At 33.0% G+C, this 23506-nt stretch overlaps 4 protein-coding genes across 5 annotated transcripts; all 4 read left to right on the plus strand.

Annotated features, from left to right (window-relative positions):
• Positions 1–1587: 1587 nt before the first annotated feature.
• On the plus strand, positions 1588–5163 carry LOC118040479 (peptidyl-prolyl cis-trans isomerase CYP21-1). The gene is made up of 7 exons (XM_035047441.2): positions 1588–1868; positions 2500–2581; positions 2797–2844; positions 3536–3559; positions 3680–3862; positions 4352–4427; positions 4786–5163. Exons 1-7 carry the CDS (start codon positions 1767–1769, stop codon positions 4946–4948), a joined length of 678 nt encoding a protein of 225 aa, XP_034903332.1. The 5' UTR covers positions 1588–1766; the 3' UTR covers positions 4949–5163.
• A 1920-nt stretch (positions 5164–7083) lies between these two features.
• LOC118040471 (uncharacterized) lies at positions 7084–10173 on the plus strand. The gene is made up of 3 exons (XM_035047425.2): positions 7084–8394; positions 9238–9583; positions 9779–10173. Exons 1-3 carry the CDS (start codon positions 7355–7357, stop codon positions 10037–10039), a joined length of 1647 nt encoding a protein of 548 aa, XP_034903316.1. The 5' UTR covers positions 7084–7354; the 3' UTR covers positions 10040–10173.
• Positions 10174–10840: 667 nt separating this feature from the next.
• Positions 10841–14546, plus strand: LOC118040475 (26S proteasome non-ATPase regulatory subunit 4 homolog). 2 transcript variants are annotated; one of them, XM_035047433.2, is made up of 10 exons: positions 10841–11000; positions 11084–11197; positions 11273–11378; positions 11911–12025; positions 12114–12323; positions 12686–12977; positions 13113–13236; positions 13849–13952; positions 14044–14115; positions 14206–14546. In XM_035047433.2, the coding sequence occupies exons 1-10, from the start codon at positions 10989–10991 to the stop codon at positions 14254–14256; spliced, it is 1200 nt and encodes a 399-aa protein (XP_034903324.1). In that variant the 5' UTR covers positions 10841–10988; the 3' UTR covers positions 14257–14546. The 2 variants fall into 2 exon arrangements, with proteins under 2 accessions (XP_034903324.1, XP_034903325.1); XM_035047434.2 differs by having other exon boundaries at positions 14209–14546.
• Positions 14547–17961: 3415 nt separating this feature from the next.
• LOC118040483 (actin-depolymerizing factor 5) lies at positions 17962–19297 on the plus strand. Its single transcript, XM_035047444.2, has 3 exons — positions 17962–18096; positions 18202–18461; positions 18985–19297. The coding sequence occupies exons 1-3, from the start codon at positions 18076–18078 to the stop codon at positions 19133–19135; spliced, it is 432 nt and encodes a 143-aa protein (XP_034903335.1). The 5' UTR covers positions 17962–18075; the 3' UTR covers positions 19136–19297.
• The last annotated feature ends 4209 nt before the right edge of the window (positions 19298–23506 follow it).

Below are 23506 nucleotides of genomic sequence, written 5' to 3' on the forward strand. Positions count from 1 at the left end.
TTTAGAGAACCAGAAAATATGATAAATCCTCTCAACACTCAAGAGTAGTAGTTTCGCATCAATATTGATCATAAAACTTAATAAAAAAGTGTCTTCCAAGAAGTTTTTATACTCCAAACAAAAATACCTTAATAGATCTTCTTTGTTAGGCTAATTTGAATCCACTTATAAAATCAACCTAAAATAGATGAATAAACTCGAAATTGTAAAAAATTAACTATCAAGCTAGCCTTAGATTGTAGCTAAAGCAACTAAGACATCTGATCTCAACTAAGCCCGTAAAATAACAAACTCAATGTTTAAACAACTAAAAATACTAAGACAAAAACTAATATTATTGTGGCTTTTGTCAACCTAAAACAAATATTAAATCTCAAACAATAAATTGTCAAATTTTAGAGAGCTAAAAAGAAGCAAAATTAAGTATGATAGCTTGCTTAAATAATGTTTAGTAGTTGTCTTTTATTTCCCTATAATCAAGAAAAAGATGCTGCTTATAGTCTCCTTGGAATTGAAGGAGAATTTGTTGCCAGTGCACCTCATCTTTTTTGCCATTTATTAGTTTCAAAATCACTAGAAAACTTTATTATTTGTAGAATAAGGATTGATGTTGACCTCTTTGTCTTTACAACTTAAGAATTCTTAGTGATCTTGTTTTCCTTGTAGCACTTGAAATCCTTATAAAAATATATAAGTAATATGTAGTCATATATGTATCCAAATAAAATAAGGAATGATTTCCAGGCATATAACCCAAAAAATCATAAGGAAAGATAATCCCCAACCAATTAGAAAAAATAATGTGATTTTTATACAATAACATCTAACTTGTATCATATTACCTTATTGAACTATAATTGACTTTAAATTTTATCTCAATATAAAATAATACATCTAGAATTATATGATAAAGTTTCAAGTCGATCTAACATTTAAATTTAAAGTCATACTCAATATTATAAAACCAAATAATAAGAAACATTAAACCCAAAACAACATTTCTAGTCAATTCATTTTTTGGACTTACAGTGGTCTTGCTCAGCACATCAATCAGATTCGTTGATTTCATAAATTGATACACATCACATTTAGAATTAAGAATATATTTAGTTTTTAAAATAAATTTTACTTTGAAATACATTGAAATAATATTTTATTTATTTTTAACATTAGCATATTAAAAAAAAAAATAAAAAAAAAATTTAAATATTTTTTTTTTAAATAACAAAACAAAAGGGCTCTAAAACAAGATCAACCATTGTTCTTCACGTCGGGTGTCTTCGATCATTAAGAAATCCTAAATTTTATAGAATTCTAAGCTTTGGGACAAATGTAAGCTTACATCGAAATATGTGACTAGGCCCAATCGACCCAAACAAAACCAGCTGAAAGCAGCTCTCTACAGCCCAAAGCTTTCAGTATAGCTTTTCTTTGTTGGTCTTATTGGGCTTAAGTGGCCTGCCAAGTGACATGACAGCCTGGCAGCCTCGGCCCTAACTCCATTCATATGCCATCCTGAGAGAACCACCAACGTTGTTCTAGGGTAGCGACATGTCGTTTTTCAGCTTTTTACGAAAAAATAAATAAACAATAATCTGTTCTTAGCAATCACTACAGGTTTTTTGGACGCTCTTCAGCTTCTAGACCAGAAAAATTAGGCAATCAAGGTGTGATCTCTTTTTATATTTACTGAGAAGATTTAAAATTTCTGTGACCCATGAAGGAGAATAAAGTAAGTCAATGAGAAATTAAGCGAAATCAAAACAATGGTTAGAGATTGTCCAGCTTGGGTGGTTCAACCTAAGTGCCTCCTTCTCTTCGTTGTCCTGCTTATTTTTCTCGTCTTTGCCTTTACCAGTCCTAAACAGGTATATTTCTTTGTTGAAGTTTTTTTTTTTCTTTAAGGTTTTGTTTTTCTTAGGATTATTTGGATCCAGACTTGTGGGTTTTGCTTGGATTTTGATTTTGTGATTTGGGTTTTGTTTATGAGGTAATTGGTTTGTCAGTGGTGGTTGTGAATTTATTGAAAATTGAGTGGACTACTTTAGAATGCAGCATTGCCTGATCTAAAGTAGCAGACTTATATGTTTTGTCTGTGAATTTTAGCTCTGATATATAGTTGAACCATAAGCAAGCAGTAGTTGTTGTGGTATTCTGGTTCTGCTTTTGGATTGTGTGCCAAAGGTTTCCAGATGTTAGCATCTTGTTTGAGCATTCAGTTTCTTGTGGCCAAGCTTTTACGTAAATTGGTAGATTAGGCGAAGTGAGTCATTGTATTTTATGAATCTTTATAAGGGATCCATAGTCTCAAATTAACTGTTATGATGAGAAGCCAAATCAATATCATTAGTTACTTGTCATGCTAGATATTTTCTCCCTTCTTTATTGTTCAGTGCCGTTTGATTTGTTTAATAATTCTTTCAGTTTCCAACAATGCTGCAATGCTTGTTGTTTTGTGTCTGTGAAGTGTTGAGCTACCGTTTTCAATTTGTTGCTTAGGATGAGGTGGAGGAAGAAGAACAGGAGTATGAGATAACTCATAGAGTATACTTGGATGTTGATATTGACGAGCAACGTCAGGGTACAGCTCTTTTATCTGTACTATTGAAGAACATGCAATAAGAAGTAATATTTTGCAAAATGTCCCTTCTTTTCTCTAAGAAGAATCAGAAAGTAAAAAAGCAATTTTCTAAAGTACACTTATCTATTGGCTGTTATGCATCGGATTGATGTCCAATAAGTTTGTTCTCCTTTTTATCTCTTATTAATTTCAATAATATGTCTGGATTTCTGCAGGTAGAATTGTTATTGGATTATATGGAAACGTTGTATCAAAAACTGCAGGTATTTTTTGATATACTGTGCATGTGAAAGACAATCGACCTTCATTTTGCAAAATCAGAATTCGAGAGATAATCACCATTTCCATGATGAACTATTTGAGGTTTTGTACATTTATAATTTAGATGGTTAAACTGGTGATCTAAGCTTTAAAACTTGTAGTGAAACTTCCTCCAGTCTTTGCGAACAAACAATGTCATAGTTTCATTGGCTTCTTTACAAGCTTCAGATAACTTGTTTAACAGCTCCTTGTTCTTGTATATAAGATCATCCGGGCATTCTGCTTTTATAGAGGCTCTTTATCTTCTACTCTCTGTTATCTGATATATTATATTCCCATTTGTTTTCTTTGATACTCTGAATTAAGTAGATCTTGTTCAACACTATCTTTTTCTAGCATTGATCTAAATTTTTTTTTTTCTATGATCACCACTTCAGAAATTCTTGATTCACTTTTCAAATAAGTACTTACTGGAACCAAGTTTACCCTTGAACCAGTTCAGACAAGTATAAATTGGGACATAGTCAATATTATTCTTTTCGCGCTAGCCCTAACAAGCAACTTGATTTAAAGAAAGAAATTGAAAATCTTATCATGATTTATTTGGAAAGCCGGATTGGGCCATTGAAACTGACCTTTATTTGTCAAACCCATTACCAAAGTGTCTAATAATTGATTTTTTCTTCTTTCCAGAAAATTTCAGGGCTTTGTGCACAGGTATTTTCTCTCTTCTTTGTATTGACTTCTCATTCTATGAATCCTTTTGCTACCATTGTCAGTGATGGAAGCCATTTCTATAATTTATGTCTTAATATAATTATCACAACTCCCTTGCAGGGGAAAAAGGTAAGGGTGCGAGTGGGAAGCCCCTCCATTATAAGGGAACACCTTTTCATCGGATAATATCTGGTTTCATGATTCAAGGCGGTGACATAGTTTACGGTGATGGGAAGGGAAGCGATTCTATATATGGAAGCATCTTTCCCGATGAGAATTTTAAGATAAAACATTCACATGCAGGTTATTCAATTCATCATTATGCTCATTTCTGATTGCTTTACATGGCCACCATGCATGAATGGGGACTTGTTTGGTTGGGGGTGGGGGGGGGGGGATTGAGTTGAGATTAATCATTAGGGGAGGATAATATCTACCCTCCAAATGGCAGAAGGGGGGTTTAAATTTTACCCTCTAATTTTCGTTTTCTTTCTTCTTGTTTGTCTCAAAAGTCTCACCTAAATAATTTTTTATATCTCTCTCCCCAATCATTACTGGTAATTTGATTGGTTTGTCTCTTTCCACTAACAATTTACACTTCAATTTATTAACGTTCTGAGCATCTATAAAAACCAACTTTTACACCCTTGACAATTACTTTTGAAAATTGCTTGTCTAATTCTTAACCTTATACCAAATGCAACCTTGGTTGAATCTGCAGGTTATTCTATAGTTTGAAGTCTGCTCTTTATTATTGTCATTTTTCCCACTTTGTTCGTTCCTTTTCTGTAGGAGTTGTTTCCATGGTGAATTCAGGACCAAATTCCAATGGCTCTCAGTTTTTCATCTCCACCATTAAGACTAGCTGGTAAGTTATTGAGAAATGTAGATAATATAAAGAATAATCTGGCTGGGTCAAAATAGCTGTTTTCTGGCAACCTAGCAAAACCCGAGTCTGAACAGTTCTTAGCTGTTTTGATTTATCTAGTTGTAATGCATTTCAAGCCATAGGATAAGTTCTCTTTACCACCCACAACAAATCTGTCTCTGAAAGAAGCTATTTGCTTCCACAATAATGCAGTTTTATCAATCGGATTTAGCTAGTTGTCCGATGAATTGCCATTGACAAAGTAATTATGCAGGAATTTTGCATCATCAATGATGCACGAGACTAAATCTATACCAGACCTGTACTGATCTCTGAATGCATATGTCAACTTATGTAGGCTGGATGGAGAGCATGTTGTTTTTGGAAAGGTTATCCAAGGAATGGATACGGTTTATGCAATTGAAGGGGGAGCAGGAACTTACAGTGGAAAGCCCAGAAAGAAAGTAATTATTGCTGACTCAGGAGAGATACCTAAGGACAAGTGGGATGAGGAAACTTGAATCTCCGTTAACACCAGCTAGTTTGTGTACTCTGAGTTTGTTAATTTGTGATTTAGATAATCGATTAGTATGCTTTTCCTATTCGATAACTGTTGTTAATAGAAACATGCCAGTGGTTTAGCAACCATACAGATTGTTCTCATCTCATATTTTACTTACAAGCTTGTTAACTCCACCTCAATTTTTTATTTTTCTAAGATATGGTATTACAGTAACAGTTGTTTGTTAAAGTATTTTTTAGTTTTAAAAATTTATTTTTGATATTAACACAAAAAAATCATATAAAATAAAAAAAAAATATTTTTTGGCAAAAATGCATAACATGGTTGTTTGCAATCCTAGAGATCCGTTCTTGTGTCTTGGGGACTTTATCAAGGTTTAACTTTTTATTGGCTTACTGATGTTAATACTCAACTAACTCGGGATATAAGGAAATAATCACATACTAAAAAAAAAAACAAATTATAAAGTTTAAAGTCTAGTAATTTCAATAATAAATGATAAAATTAAAAAATAATTATTTTTTTAAAAAAAAAACCTTAAATCGAGTCAATTTTTAAAATCGGTGGCCTAAATTATAAGACTTAGATTATCTTGTAAAAGATGAACATAAAAAAATAATAAAGAAAAATTTTTAATCATAAAAAATTAAAAATCAAAACAAATAGTAATTCAAAATAATAAAAATCAAATCTTGTAAAAAAATAAATAAAAAATAATAATTAAGAATTAAAATGAAAAAAAAATCTAAAATTAAAAAAAAATCAAGCAAAAGATAACAAAATATAAATTAAAAGAATAAGCACTAATTTTGATAAAAAAAATAAAATAAAATAAAAATTAAATTAAAAAAATAATAAACTTCAGAGGACATCAAAATCAATCATAAAAACGAGTACCAGTGAAATAAATTTGAATTGGAGGTTACAGTTGAGTTTTTGAAAGCTTAATGCGAATATCAAGGACCCAAGAGAAAGAAAAGAGGGGTTCGAGAAAAAACTTCTCCGTCATCGTCGAATAATTGTGGATTTGAAAGACGCGGTGGCTGACAATTTTTGGTTGTCATACAGCTCCCCACACACCGTTAAAAAGCCCTGAGGGATGACCACGGGCAAACGCATGTGTTTGCAATTCTTTTACTAATATTTTAATATATTAAATTACTAAACAGCCCCTTAGAGCATTTAAATATTACAGAAAAAAAACACAGTTTAAAGATTCAAATGCCTTTTCAAACCAGTTTTTTTTAAGGTTAAATATGTATTTTATTGTGCTAAAAATATGAAAAGATTGTACTTTTAATTTTTAACTTTTAATGGTATTTATATCATTCAACCGTGAAAAAAATAATAACAAAAAAGCCCTTAAGCAAAAGGGTAATATTTTTTTTGTTTTTATTGGCAATAGAATCATTTTCCTGTTGAAAAAGATCAACAGACAAAATTATCCTCACTTAATTTATTAGTGCGAAAAAGACGATTTTACCCTTGGTAAACCGTTTTTGCAGAGAAGGGGGAAAAAAAGCACTGTGCTAATAATCCACAATGCATTCTCTCAGGCTATGCGGTACATTACCGATCTATTTTAGGTTTTTTTTTTTTTTTAATTATAATTATAATAGGATGAATGAAGAAAAACAGAAACCTTGTATATCGTTTTCTGACAGTGGAAGCTACATGAGCATTTGGACGTGCAGACAAAGAAAACTAGATCAGCTAAAATATTAATGGATATCATGACACAGCAAATAAACTTCTCCTTCACATGGAAGGTTTGACTTCCACAGAAATAATAACAAGGACAAACAATTAGACATCGCAAATATTCAGTATCTTGTTTTGGTGTTACCAGCTGGGGATATTCGCATCAACTTTCGGTCCCTGAGACTAATTCTTCTATACGGATCTTGAATTTAATCTTTCCTTTGGTCTGGAGGGGAAAAATACCCTGGGATAACACGTGATTCTCACAAAAAAAACAAGACATTATACTATATATAACCTGAAACTGTCTAGAACATCAATGCTTCTTAATAAGATGATATTAAAAGATTTTTCAAAAATTATTATAATATGTTTTCAACAATTTTAAAGAACAGAATAAGAAAACATCGACAAATGGTTTCACCAAGAATTACTACCATTTTTCACTCTCCAGGACACCGAATGGTTGTCAAAAATGGATGGTAAAATATAACTAACGTGTCGTAGTTATCACTTACATCCCCAACATCTTCCACACTGTACAGACTCAAAATCCATCAGATCATACACAAGACATACAGGGACAGCCGACAACAAACAAACCCAAAAAGAGGGATGCTCTCTTCCTTATCACCACCACCACCTTAACCAGCGTCTAATAAAACTGCCGCGGCCTCCTCCGCCTCCCCCCCCCCCCTCTCTAATGGGTAGCGCAGAAGAAGCCAACAAACCTACTTCACCCTATGATTCCTCTTCGCCATCCCAACCTCTGCTCTTCAAACCTCCTTCAACTGAAGAGCCAAACCAACCTGACCAACCTGAATCTGACCCTACTCAGTACCTCCAGATCTCTTACAATTATGGTCCTAGACCGTTCAAGGACCTTCCTTTTCTAATCCTTTTTGTTCTTGTTGTTCTATGTACTTTTGGGTTTGGTATCTTTTGTGTTTTTCACAAGAATCCCAATTACTCTAATCTATCTTCATATAAATACGACTTGAATTCTACTTCTTGTGTAAAAGGTTCAAACTTTAATGGGTTTTATGAGTCAAGATTTGATTTTTATGTTTTGAGTTCATCAGGTTCAGGTTTTTTGAAGTCTTTGATATGGACCCTTGTAGTTACTTTGATTTTGAGTGTGCCCATTTGTTTTCTTCTGCTACTTTTGCTTAAACACTACACTAAACAAATTGTCTATGTGTCACTTCCTTTCTTTATTGTTATACCTATCTTCTTTAACGTGTACTGGTTTGTTGCTTGTACGGTTAGTTCTTCTTGTACTGATGCATTCCCTCTAGTCTATAGGATTTTGGTCTTTGTTTTTGTGTTCTTGATTATTGGGATCATTGTGTGGATTTTTGTGGCTAATTGGCATAGAATTGAGTTAACAGTCAAGATAATTGGAGTTGCCTCTGATGCTTTGTCAAAGAATCTGGGTTTGTTTGTGGTGATCCCATTGTTAACACTTGGATTAGTGGCGTATTATGTGCCTATCGTGGTATTTTTAGTGTTTGTGAGATTGAATGGGAAAATTGTGCCTAAGGAATCAAATGGAGAATATAGGTGTGCTTGGAAGCAAGATAGTTGGGTGCCAGCGTACTACACATTGGCAATTCTTACAATGTTGTGGTCTTTGACTGTGATGGTTGAAGCTCATGTTTATGTCATAGGTGGAACTATTGCACAGTGGTACTTCACAGGGGTGGACACGAAACCTAGAAGGAGTATAAGAAGTTCTTTGAGGTGATCTCTTGCTGCAAATTCTTTGTTTCACATATTAGATGCACATTGCATGTGTTTTTGAATTGTGATTTGTATATCAAATGGTTTACTTGATTCGCATTCTGAATTGTTAGGACGGCTCAGGGACATGCTTATAGGTTATTATTTTTTAACATGGTTCTTATGTTGAATAGTCTCTATCACGAGTTCTTAATGAGCAAGGCACCTGTTAATGATGGTTTTTTTTTAATAGAGATTGGTTAATAATTAGGAATCCCAAGAAAATGGAAGAAAATAATGAGCGACTCTTCTGCAGAGGTAAGCATGACACAAGAACAGTCCAAAATCAACTAATATTTTTGTCATTTTATATGATTTGTGTGCATGCCCATTTTATTTAAATCACCTGTTACTTTGGATCAAGCTGAACTTAGTTCTTGAACTTTTTTTTTGTTTATTTGAGTACTTGGAACAATTTTTTGGAAGAAAAAAGTAGGCTCTTCCATTAATTTTGACTGTTGATAATATTCTAGAAACACGATGGTGTGGTAAAAACACATGATTTGAAAATAGAAGGGAAAGCAATTAATGCAGGGGGATGTCTTGATGATTGATCCTACTCCTAGCTATCTCGAAGCTTTTCTTTTGCTGGCTGGAATTCAGATATCACCTAAATTGTGGATGTGCCTTCAACTAGATAAAGATTTCACATTAATCAATCTCTCTAATCATTGGCAGCGTCCTTTTATTGTCCTCAATACCAGTATCTCAAGGCACATTTCCTAACCTGCTCAGAACTAGATATTTATGATTGTCATCATGACAAGATTATCTTTTTAACCTTTGTGTTTTAAAATTTTGCAGAAATGCCTTTGGTCCTTCCTCTGGCACTGTATGTTTATCTGGATTGCTTATTTGTGTTGTTCGCTTTGTGCGTGCTGCGGTCGATAGTGCAAGACAGGAGGATATTCCTGGGATGGTGAACTTTGTCTTGCGGTGTTGTGTCAAAGCATTACTTTCAGCAGTAGATTTTCTTAATAAGTTCACAATCAACTTTGCAGCCATTACCGGTGAAGCCTACTGCACCTCTGCCAGGATGACATATGAGCTGTTAAAACGTAATCTGCTCTCTGCTGTTTTTGTTGAGACTGTTTCCACTCGTTTGTTGGCTGGAATCGCGTTCATACTTTCATCAATATATGCAATTGTGGTGAGTAGTTATTCTAAGTTCTGTCACCTTTTTATTACTAGATTGCTAGTTGATGGTGATTTACTACATGTGGTTTCTGCATAAATGTCCATACTAGTAATTTACTATTAGCTTGGATGTTGATATTTTATTTTTAGATGACCTAATCTAATAGTCTAATGCGAATGTTTTTCTGGATTCTATATCTGTAAACAGGTCTGTGCTATCCTGAAAGGTGCCAGCAATATTGGGTTTTATTCATATGTTGTAGCTGTTCTTGCATGGGCGCTACTGATTCTCGTGCTGGGTTCCTTCGTTCATGTTCTGGACAATGTGATCGAAACCGTTTACATATGCTATGCCATAGATAGGGACAGAGGAGAGGTTTACAAACCAGAGGTTCATGAGGTTTATGCTCTCCTACCTAGTAGTAGAAATCATAGAGCACCTATGGCTCCCACTGCTCCTCTTGTATGATCAAAACATCATTGTCTAAATTTTGTATTATCGTTGGCTGTCTAAATTTTGTATTATAGCTGTTAGTTGGCAGATTGTGCATAACTTGCATTGGTTATGAACTTTATTTAATAAAGAGCAGGATTTTCAGGCAACTCAACGTGCTATGATGGCAATATGCCTAATGAATTGGTCTTAATGTGATTTGCTTAAACATGTTTCGAACATGTCGTGTTGAAAATAATTTTATTTTTAAAATATATATATTATTTTAATATATTTTAAAATAAAAAAATATTTTAAAAAATAATTGATATAAGAATATCAAATATTATTTTAATTAACATGTGAAAAGACCTTATTCATGTAAACAACTAGTTCAACCAGGCCTTTGCTAACCCTATTTCATATGGGCAGTTTTTGCACTCCAATAGAAAATAACATGCTACTTCAGTGTTGGTTTGCTGGTTTGATACTGTGTTAGCATATAATTTATTTGTAAGTGTTTTTTAAATTATTTTTGCTCAAACTTCAAAGGAATATTTATTTTAAGTATTTTTTTTTATAATTTTGATGTGTTAGTATAAAAAATATAAAAAAAATTATATCTATATATTTTTAATTAAAAAATATTTTTTAAAAAATATCAGATAAAATCATAAACAAAAATAACACGGTTTGTGTTCCTTTAATTATTAAAATGATCTTTTGGGCCTCTGTAAATGGGCTAAATCTAAGGGAGAGTTTCGAGTCTTGACCCATCAGGTGCAGAATTGGGCCCTGGACCTATAAATCCACATTCCTTCTTCTCTTAGACAAAGGCATCAGGCAAATTTAAAGTACCCACCCAGCAAAGCAGGCTGTTGAGTTTTGAGCAAGCAAGAAAGAAAATAAGAAACATCAACAAAAAGAAAAGCTCTTTCTTCTTATTTTTCTTCTCGCGCAAGCACAGCACAGAGTAGCAGCAACAATGGTTCTCGAGGTAAGTAATTGATTGAAACCCGAAAAACAATAACTTAATTATGAATCTAAATCTCGTTTAACGTTTGTTTTGACGTTGTTTAGGCGACTATGATATGTGTCGACAACTCAGAATGGATGCGAAACGGCGATTACTCTCCTTCTCGTTTTCAAGCTCAAGCTGATGCTGTTAATCTCTTATGCGGCGCTAAAACCCAAGTAATTTCACTCTCTTTTTTTCTTTTTTTGGTTTTGTTCGATAAGTCTGGTTTTGATTTTTTGGGGTAATTGTAGTCGAATCCAGAGAATACAGTGGGGATATTAACAATGGCAGGCAAACAAGTTCGGGTTTTGACTACTCTTACTAGTGATCTTGGCAAGATTTTGTCTTGCATGCACGGTGCGTTTATTTTACACCATGCCCTTTCATACTTCAATTATTATTTTTTAAATTAATTAATGTGTTAGGTTTTTTTTTTATCTTGAATTTATTGGAGGGTTTTGTTTTTTATCTTGAATTTATTGGTGGGTTTTGTTTTTTTTTTTTTTCTTATATATAATTTAGGCTGTTTTATGGTTACTGGTTATTATCAAGTTTGAGTATTTATGTACTGTGAATGGCTAAGGTCACTACTCTACAACTGAGCTTTGTTAGAGTGTTTTATGGTTACTGGAGATGATTGAATTCAGATTTTTATGTATTGTGAAGGAAAAAGTTCAAACTTTATAGCTAATGTGATAAATTGCAGCAGTTATAAACATTTATAGGTGAAAAAGAATAGCAAAGCTTCTTTCTGAATGTGAGCAATACAATGCAACCTGAAATACCCTAAACCAACTCTAAGTTTTCAGCTAAATTCACAAGCACTTTCTGGCTTTTTTTTCAAATTATTTGATATTAAAGTCTATCAGTTAATTTCTTTGTTATGTAGGTCTAGAAGTGGGTGGTGAGATGAATCTATCAGCTGGAATTCAGGTTGCACAACTAGCTCTCAAGCATCGTCAAAACAAAAATCAGCAGCAAAGAATAATAGTTTTCGCTGGAAGGTAAGCTTGTTTGTTGGTTTACTGCGACTAGCTTGTTCTTTTTTGTTTTTGATCTAAGTTTGTCTTTTTTTGCTAAAAAAATTTCCAGTCCTATCCAATATGATAAGAAGATGTTGGAGACCATAGGAAAGAAATTAAAAAAGAACAATGTATCTCTAGATATTGTTGATTTTGGAGAAGACAAGGAGGGGAAGCCGGAGAAGTTGGAGGCCCTCTTTTCTGCTGTCAATAGCAATGAGAGTAGCCATATAGTTCACATTCCTCCTGGTGGAGTTGCTATTTCTGATGCTCTTATGAGGTGTGATACTCTATCTTCCTTTGTTTCACTAGTTGAGGCTGCAGCTATCAGTATGCAAATTAATGGTTATTTCTTTATTAGAATGGTTTCAAATATGCTGATTTGAAAGAGCGATTTTTGTTAAACTAGAGTTGATAGGTATTGTAATTGTGGATTTGATTTGGAGAGCTGAAGTAATTCACATGTAATTGAAGAGCTGTTCACAATGTTTTTTCTTGTGATAATAAGCAACTGAATTGTATACAATCACCATCAGATATTTCTTGTCTCATAATGAAATGTAAGATATTGGATCAATCAATAATATTTTACCTCATTTGTGATGTTGTTCAAGTGATTTGAATTTTTTATTATGTTGGCAGTACACCTGTATTCACTGGAGATGGGGAAGGAGGGAGTGGCTTTGCTGTGGCGGCTGCAGCAGCTGGTGGTGGCGACTTTGATTTTGGCGTAGATCCTAATTTAGATCCGGAGCTGGCTCTTGCCCTTAGAGTTTCTATGGAAGAGGAAAGAGCTAGGCAAGAAGCTGCTGCAAAAAGGGCTGCTGATGAAGCTGCTAGACAAGAAAAGGGAGAAGAACCACCATCCAATTCACAGGATGCAACAATGGTTGACAAGGCTGCCGAAGCAACCAACAATGCTTCTGAACCAATGGTTGGTTTCATTTGACTCTTACCTGTTTGTTCTGTGGGTCAATACTTCTGCTGGACAAAGCTTGCTTTATACTTTCTGTTTGAGTGCATCTTTCTGGTTTCATGAATTTGCTTTGACAATTAACTGTGGTGATAGGATGAAGTGAATGCTCTACTTCAGCATGCAATTGCTCTATCAATGGAGAACTCTGGATCTGATCCCTCAGTTCGCGATTCTGAAATGGCTGAGGCAACCAATGAAGATCAGGATCTGGCAGTGGGTAGGTTTTGTTCCATTTTAATAGACATGGCCTGCTAGTACGTCGAATTTCTCTCTGCTTCTCTAATTCATATATAATAAAGTGCTCCTGTATATTAATTGCTAATGAACACCTGGATGTGAGCTCAAACTCACATTTAAATTTCAATTCTCCTGAGATTCATGTATGACATATTTACATTATTCTAATGTTTCATTATTTGTTTGTACTTGTGTCTTGTGTTGAGGATAAGAGAAATCAGAAAGGATAATGTATTGTTAAGAAGCCAATAATTTTGGGATTTACATGCAATTGAATGTGGAATCGACTAGCAAGTGCCAGTGCACCCAAAAAATTACTCAACAGTTCTTTTTCTACTAGAACTTCTGATTGTATGGGCGTCCTTATGAATTTTTTATGACTGGTTATTGGTTTTTCTTTCTGAACTTCCTGGTTTCTAGGTGAACTGCTATCATCTTTGCCCGAGTTACTATGAAATTGACACAACATTTTTTAAACCTTGCCATGTTGTGCGCCAAAGCTTCAAACACTTGTCAAATTTGTTCTGATGCCATGATTTTTAAATTAAATTGGTGAACCTGCATTGACCCATTGAATATCTCTTGCTTGCAGCTCTTCAGATCTCCATTCAGGAAACTGCAAAAGATTCATCAAGTCAGTCAGATATGAGCAAGGCCCTGGAGGATCAGTCTTTTATGTCATCTGTCGTTGCATCAGTAAGTACGCTTTGAACCTGCCTATAAAGGACTCCTTGATTGATCACCTTCAGCACTAGGTTTTTTTTCTGACATTTTATTCATCTTGCAGCTTCCAGGAGTTGACCCTAACGATCCCTCAGTGAAGGAACTGCTAGCATCTTTGCAAGGCCAATCTTCTGAGGTGTGCTCATGCTTTTTAATTGTTTCTTTATGTCAAACATTTGCGATGCACATGTTCTAAATTTGCTAAATTTGCGATCATTATTATTAGCAGTCTGAACAGAAGAAGAATGAAGATAATCCACCAAGTGATGGCAAGTGAATGGCTCTTGATAACTCTTCATGAAAAGCATTGCGCTGAGGAGAATGAATAGAAAAGCAGACTTGATAGAAACACGTGTTGAATTTACTACCTATTTTCCAGTTCTAATGCATTCACTTGAATAGGCTGAATATCGGGGTAGGATGTGAGAATTGCTGTCATTATGCTCTTAACGATATACAATGGAATTGATGATGTCTTTGTTCTGCGGCTCGCTTTATGGTTGCTTGCATTGGGAAGAAAACAATGGCTCATTGTTAGTTAAAATTGGAGTTGCTATCTTTCATTCTTATTGATGTCACATTGACAAGTATTCTGCTCTTCGTTTCCCTCCCTCGATCCTGATTCTATGTGAAATAACGTCACAGCCTGGTATCAGCCTGGTCAGTCTCTCAGGGTCTGTCTTGGACAGGGTAAACAATAGCAGGAGCCAGACTCTCTGTTCAGAAATTTCGAAGCAGTGTGCAAGAGGTGTTGTCATTGCGAGCAAGACTCAAGGCAAAACTGCTATTTGCTTTAAGCCTTCAATGAAACCAGCACTTCGCTAAAGAGGGATGGATATGGGAGAGGATGCATGGAGTAAAGTGGAAGGATGAGGAGGGGAAATGATGAACGAGTTTCTATCAATTTAGTGTCTTGCTAACGAGGAAGGAGAGGGATTATTCGAAAATTACATAGGATAAAAATGGAAGTCGAAAAGAGCTGGAAATTATCAAATGAAGGATGCAAATAATAATGTTTTTCTTTTCATCAATCCTCCCCCTTCACATAGCGATTTAGTGCTTGCAAACGAGACAGACAAAGTTAGAAACTGGCGGTACAGACCTTTCGCTGCAGATGAGTTAATTACCTGGTTCACCAGGCTGGGCCATTATTCTTGAATAATGCGACCTGGATGCAAATTTCCTAACCACTCGAAGGATGATTAGGGTCACCGCCAAATTGAGTAGTTCCATTAAGAAGAAGCCAGGAACCCAGCGGGGGGTTCGTGGGCTTGAAACAGGTATTAACCATTTCATAGCCACGCCTTGCCCTCACCATGTTCTGCCATGCCATGACACTTGTAGTGACTAGATATTCTATGAACAAATAATCCATGGACAGTAGTTGTGGGACACATGTAGCGTTACTAGTTTCCACAAAAGAGGGCCATCATCAGAGTAAATGACATGTCGTCCCCTTTGCACTCCCAAAAATTATAATGATGGATATGAACAAGTAAATAATAACTCAATTAAAGGTAAAATAACCTTGAACACATAAAGTTTGCAATGGCTCTATTTATTTTTTTAATCAACAATCAAACTATTTTCAAATTAGCTTTTATTCATTGAATCTAAATCTTTCTTCTCTCGTAATTTAAAGTATATTTGCTACTCGAGCTAAAAACCCTCCAAGGGTCGGTCACCTCAATGGTCTCTCTTGTCCCTAGAAGCTTTCTCTTTAGTTGCGACAGTGCTTTTTCTGCAAAGTTCTTTTCTTCTATCCTCTTTTCGCCATTGCTTTTACGCTAAGACTTGGTTTTGAGGAACACAAGGACAGGGAGATAGGGATGTGGGTTTGTGATCCGAGATCGGGACCACCGTATTATCTGCATAGCTTATGTTCATGTAGTAAGAGTACACGCCTAGTTCATGTGACCGAGCAAGCTGGTCAGCAACGCCCCTTGTTAAGTGTAGCCGCGCTGCTCCAATTCTCTACCGAGCCCGATAAAGGTCAAAAAAAAGTTTTTTGAGAAAACTAAAAGTGATTTTTCGATAACCTAATTGTTAAATGATTTATCAATTCAATTTTATTTTTTTAAAAAGGGATTTGTCTACGATTTCCATGTCACCTTGACATGTAGTCCGAGCTGTTGGGAGCTACAGATGATAAAATTTGAAGAAAATTAGGAGGGTCAACTTTATTACCCTTATAGATTTATATCCACAAAACAGAATGCGATCCTACTCAAGCACATTGTTTTCGAATATCATGTTACCATATTGGGTCAATTAAAATATAAAGTAGGGGCAAATTGACTCTATAAACCTGCAAATTGCATTTGTTTCTCAAAGAAAATTGCTAGGAAGTCTCTTTGCCATTATTATTATTTTCTATGAATATATAATAAAAATTAAATTTTAAATAGAAAAAAAAAAAAAAAAAAAAGAACCTCATTTTCAACGCTTGATCTTGCAATTTAAGGATTTTTTTTTTCATTCTTCCTCTTTGTGGGAACATATCAAGTATTTGACTTTTGTTGATAGTGTATCACTTCATTCCTTAAAAATTATTGATTTATAGCTCTTTACATATTCTAAAATAACTTGGGTTTTTTTATGGTATTTTATTGTTCCATGTATATGAATAATAAAACACCTTATTATATTTTTCTTAATCATTTTATAGCATTTATGTATTCTAGCTAAGGCGGTTAGCAAGCTAGGATCACGGGTTTAAATGATAGAGGCACAAATATTTTATGTATTCGCTTGTTATATATTTTTCTAAAAAATAATGGTGGATAACATGAATATCATTTTTTTCATAAAATTAAAGTAGATGACATATCATCTTTTCCTTTTATAAAAAATAAATAAACAAAGCTAGATGTGTGGGTTTAGCCTCCAAAATTATATGCTCCTAACTTGCTAATAATGAGCTAGGCCCTTGTATTTATAAAAATAATAATTTCAATAAAGGTGGATAACATGAATGTTATTTTTTTCATAAAATTAAAGTAGATGACATACCATCTTTTCCTTTTATAAAAAATAAATAAACAAAGCTAGATGTGTGGGCTTAGCCTCCAAAATTACATGCTCCTAACTTGCTAATAATGAGCTAGGCCCTTGTATTGTGACAGCTAACTTGTCGTCTATGATCTCTTTTTTTTTTCTCAAAAAAGTCATCTACCCTTTTAAATAAGTTTTAAATATGATTTTATAACATTTATGATTTTGTTTTAGCATTTAATCACTCAAAATATGAACATGCTATTTTGAGATTATTTGTCACCTTACTTTAATAATTATAAAATATTTTGTCTTAAAAAAATAAAAATAATAATTCCAATAAAGGTGGATAACATGAATGTCATTTTTTTCATAAAATTAAAGTAGATGACATATCATCTTTTTCTTTTTATAAAAAATAAGTAAACAAAGTTAGATGTATGGGTTTAGCCTCCAAAATTACATGCTCCTAACTTGCTAATAATGAACTAGGCCCTTGTATTGTGACAACTAACTTATCGTCTATGACCTTTTTTTTTCTCTCAAAAAAGTCATCTACCCTTTTAAATAAGTTTTAAATATGATTTTATAATATTTATGATTTTGTTTTAGCATTTAATCACTCAAAATATAAACATGCTATTTTGAGATTATTTATCACCTTACTTTAATAATTATAAAATATTTTGTCTTAAAAAAATAAAAAAAATAATTCCCGTTAGAAATATTGTGTTAACTAAAACAAACAAGCTAGAAATGTGTCGATAAATCTAACCATTCCAGTAGTGACAATACTAAAAAAATTTATAAAACTTGTATATTTTTTTATGTTTAAATAAATTTGGGCACCTCGCGGACAAACTAAAAGAATCCTATGGTCAAAATGCGGGATAAATAGATGAAATAAAATCTGTCAAATCGAGGATAATAGTTCATCAAAAATAAAACTAAGGGCAATGGATAGAATTGTAATAATTACTAACACTAGTGGCCATTCAACAGCAACATCTTTATATAAAGGCTCATATACTCAAACCCACCATACCACTACCATTTGTCTAAAGAAAACAACACAGTACATCTCCCCTCCAATTCAACAAAAATGGCAATGGCTTTCAAGATGGTACAGCAACATCTTCTTCTCTCTCTTATACTCCTTACCATAACATGTTAATAACTTTTCCTTACATGTATTTGTTTCTTTGTTATGTATCTATGGCAATGACAGGCAACGACAGGCATGTGGGTGACTGATGAATGCAAGAACTCATTCCATGAAATGAAATGGAGAAAAGTTCATAGGTACATAGTGTTCAAGATTGATGAGAAGTCGAGATTGGTAACTGTGGACAAGGTCGGTGGCCCTGGTGAGGGCTATGATGATCTTGCTGCTTCATTGCCAGATGATGATTGCAGATATGCTGTGTTCGATTTCGATTTTGTCACCGTCGACAATTGCCGGAAGAGCAAGATCTTCTTCATCGCATGGTCCGTCCCCTTCTCTTGTAAACTCCTGGTTAACTTATCATCACAGTAGGGTAACTACAAGCCACTTTTTTACCCCTCATCAATCACACGCAAAAATTACTGAGGTACGAGTATTTTAGGGCAAGGTTTGGATCTGAATCGTCCGCTTGCCGTGTTAAGAAATTAACAACGATAACGATGGTTAATGTGGATCGAAATTCTCAAATTTTCAAGTTTTAAAAACTTGGCAGTCTTAGTAGGGGCAATTATTTTGATTTTGATCTTGATTAATCTGTAAGAACCTGTGGAGTTTTAGAAGCAAGTGGCCTGATCTTGACCAACGTCTCCTCCACGTCTCTAGACAATTAAAATTAGGTATGGCGTCTAGGGAGACTTGGGTTTCACATGTAGACAAAAAGGTTAGGTCAGTTTGGAAGCATAGTATCTGTGATGATTCAAAATAATCCACTGTATATGATTTTTCTTTGTTCGCATGGAGATTACCGGGTTGCTTACGAGTCTTGTTAATTTGGGTTAATTTCAGGGCTCCAACAGCTTCGAGAATCAGAGCAAAAATGCTTTATGCAACCTCCAAGGATGGATTGAGGAGAGTTCTTGAAGGCGTCCACTATGAACTCCAAGCAACCGACCCAACTGAGATGGGATTTGATTTGATAAGGGACCGAGCCAAGTAAATATGATTAGGGTTAGATAAATTATGTTCTGGCATCTTACTTTTTTTTAATAACTCCGACCAGATGTGCTTTCTCGCTGTAACTTTTCTACCTTTATCTTTTAGACTTTTCGCACAAATGTAAGTTGATGTTCTAATTTGTAATAATACTGTGTGTGTCGTACATGGGTGCTCCTTAATTTGACGACAATAACCTCTCTTTTTTCTGATCTCTTTTAACATGGAAAGCTTAAAAAAGGCATATTATTGTGATTATAATATGCTCAACCCTTTAACTTCCACTAAAAGTATGTTTAATATAATGTTGGTAATTGTTTTTTATTGAAAATAAATTGAAATAATTTTTTATTTTTTAAAATTTATTTTTAATATCAGACAAATCATAATAATTCAAAATACTAAAAAATATATTTTTAAAACAAAAAATAAACAAGTTTTAAATTTATGATTATTTTAAAATTTGGACATAAGATTTAATATATTGAGTTCAAGCAAGAAACTTGTCAATAAAAATATAAATTCACCATTATCCATTTAGCATATATTAAGACTCGCTTATTGATTGCTTGGCAATTAAGCAGTCGTCCTTTTTCAAGCTCAAGCTAGATTTGTTTGTTTTCATAAGAGATTCGCTGGAATTTTACTGTTTCAGCCGTGTTTTATGGATCAAAGCCATGTTGAAACGTAAATTTATTACAAGATTTCTCTTCTTGCATCGGATAACATTATTATATTGAAATCTAAAAGATATTGACATTTCAATGTGAAGTTGGCACTGTTCACTCACTCATAATATATTATGGACGCATTGTTCATGGTATTTTTTTTTTTCATACTTTCTTTTTTAGTTTTTAGTGGATCAAATTGTGTATCATTTTGTTGGGGGAATGACGGGATTAAAAAATGAGAAATCAGAGTGAAAACCATGAAAGAATGGGTAACTTTAACAATAAATTTTGGGCAAAATATTTATTGTAATCCCTAGACTTTACAAATTATAAATAATGTGTCCCTCTAGTTTTCAAAATTTAAGGGGAAAGTCAATTTTCATCCCAAACTTTGTTTTTCTTATTTTTTTATCCTTGGTTCGAAAGATATGAGAGAAAGTCGGTGAAATTCAGCGCTAGAGAGAGAATATTTGTTAGATCCAATTCTAACCTTAAAAATAATTGATATTTATGTCAAATTATTCTGTTTGATAAGAAAAGTTTAAATTAAGTGTTTTTTTATTACCTTAAAATGGCTTGCAAAAACATATTTGAACTTAAAAAGATTTTTTGTTTCATATTGATTTTGGGTTTTGGGGAATTTTTTTTTTTTTTTGAGTTATTTTAAGCCAAGAATGAGTCTATCAAATTGACTAGGATGTTTTCTAGATATTTTTTGTCAAAATGAGTTTTTTTAAAAAAAAATCTTGTGCCCCGATGTTTCAATCATCATCGTGGTTGGAATCTAGACAATATCAAACGACATGTCACCCAACTCATCTAAAATAATAATAAAAAAAATTAATGGCCTAAGCATGCTGGCTTTAATTGTCAAACCTAGTAATGCCTGACCTTTTTCTTTCAAAACACTTTTTTTAATTAATGCCTTTTTATATGTATTTTTTCAAAATAGTTTTTTAAATTTATATTTAAACTAATACTCATTTTCTCTTTTATTTTTCTTATTCAATTTCTTTTAAATAACAGTTATTTTTTAATTACTGTTTATGCATCTTATTTCTTAACAGATTGTTTTAATTTATGTATAATTTTTTTATATTTTATATAAATGATATTTATTTATAAAAAAAAAAAATATTTTTTTCCAATAATATTTCTAATATATGGAACATCGCATAATATTTTTTATCTTTTATTTTATTGAATTAATTTCATGAGTATTTATTTTTATTATCATTTAATTAAATAATAAATCAATTTTTTATAAACAAAGTTATTAAACACAACCAGGTCAAATGCCTGAATTACGAGACTAAATATCTTAATTTATATTTGATTCTTAGTTTTTTAATTTTTATCTTTATTTTATGTTATCAACTTTTATTTATATATTATTATATATAATTATGAATTTATTTAATTAGATGTATATATATAATTTTTTTTAAAAAAAATCCAATCCGCGAGTAAGATATTGACAACATGATATCTTTTTTAATGGATTTGAAGTTGGCTGGTGAAAAGAGCAAAAGCCATGGAAACAAAACATGCACATAGAAAGCTTGGAGATGATAAAAACAAAAAAAACATGATTCAATTCAAGTGTTCGACAAAGATGTGGCACCACCACCTTGACGAAGACAGATACCTCCAATGTGACACCTCAGCAAGTGGGGCTCTCCTCCAGCCTGCTATGTATAATTTGTTAAAACTTAAAAAAAGAGAGTCTTTAATTTGAACGATTATCAGCACACAGATCACTCCACGTACACGTGGTTACGATGCGCTGCCATATTATAACAAAAAGGTCAAAGAACTCAGGATTTCGCTTAATATTTTTCATAATGGAACTATTATTTTGTTTTTGTTTCCTAAAATCATTTCGTTTTGTTTTAGGGGCAAAAGATTTTTTTTTTTGGGATCTATTACTCGTCAAAAGAATAAATAAGCGTAAGCTTGAGATGCTTGATTAGGTCAAAATGCTTGATTTTTTTTTAGACTATTGCTCTAATAATACCTGTGGTTTCTTTCAATTATTAAATTCTTATATTTTTTATTTTTAAAAAAAATATTAATATTAAATGAACATTTTTTTTATATTAAAAAATTAACCTGATATGCAGTAGCACATGCTATTTATTTAGTTCTTTGCTAAATTATATTCATAATTGAGCTGAAGTTGTTTGGGAAAACTATTTAGGTCAATGTAAATGTTTTATATATATTGACTAACATTCAAGTGCTCATTTGTCATTATAATAGCTTCTATTAAGGGTTTTTAAAATTATTTTTTTGTCTTAGAATATGTCAAATTAATAATTTTTTTAAGTTTTTTTTATTCTTTTGATATATTAATAATAAAAATAAAAATTATTATTTTGATATATTAAAATAAAAAAAATATTATACACCACATTCAGAACACACAATTACAGTATCAGAAGGCAAGATGCTTGCTTTAACTAGCCATATCGTAATTAACGGAAGTTGCAATTATTATTCTATCAATTTCGGCAGTGATATCTGGGTTCCCAAGAGTGCAGGCATAATCAAATATAGACCCAAAGTCTCAACCGCAGCATCTACAAAGTTTCAGCAACAAGAAACCTAGGGCTACAAAATAAGATGAGAATTGATATCATGGGCCACAGCCACAACAAACTCAAATAATTTCCACCCTATTTACGAGTTTTTATCCTGCAATTAGCCTATAATAACGTCCAAATTTGCTAAAATAATGATGATTGAGTACTTTTCACATCACTTTTTATTTCAATTACCCAAGTTCTGATGGAATAGGAAGAGCACGCACAACCACCAGGGACATGATTCCTCACCTAAGTCAACATCGCTAGCAAGCCGTATCTCCCCTGTTACTATCGGGGCCAACGATTTACGCTACGAAGCTCATGTTTATGACATGGTAGAAGTTGTAGATTGATGTTATCTAATTTTCCTTTATTTATGATTTTATAATTGTTTTTCAAGAGGAGAATAGCTTGCTAACGAGCCCCATGGCAGCCCAAGAAAGGGTCAGAAGTGCATGCTCTGCGCAGCGACAATGGCAGCAAGCCAGCACCTCGCATAAAGTTTTCCCTCCGAGCAAAACTTGAGAAAAACGAAATACATTAAAGGGTCCTGATTTTCTTGGACATGGTGATTGCCGTTGTCTTCTACTTCGTCACTTCTTGCTATCTGGAAATGGCCTTCACACCTAATCTCTCAAATCCAGGAAATTATCACCTTTGAAAGAGAAAAACTAGCAAGTTTCTTTCCAACTAAAAATACAAAAAGAAGCAAGTTTCTCTTTCAGCCCTTTTCCTTCTTTGAACAAAACTGCATGACAGGACACTACTGAACCACTCCTCAACAATTACACCCAAATTAAAGAAAAGAAGTCATGTCATCTTCAAACTAATTGAATCATGTTAATGCTGTTGTCAGACCGGTTTGAAGACAAATTCAAAGAAGAGCTGGATCTTGGGTTATTGAGACAATTATTATTATTTTTATTAAAATTGTATTGCTTTTTTTACAAGACATTAACCCAATTAAATTTGGAATCGGTTTTGACCAATTAATCCAGTTATTAAAAATCCAGTTAAGTCAGACAAGTTTTTTTGTTTTTATTTTGATATGTAATGAATTATATGTAAAAGAAAATGATGTCATGTTTTTATGTTAAAAATAAAGAAATTATAAAC

This window comes from Populus alba, chromosome 4, assembly GCF_005239225.2.
Source record: "Populus alba chromosome 4, ASM523922v2, whole genome shotgun sequence".
Classification (NCBI taxonomy): Eukaryota; Viridiplantae; Streptophyta; class Magnoliopsida; order Malpighiales; family Salicaceae; genus Populus; species Populus alba.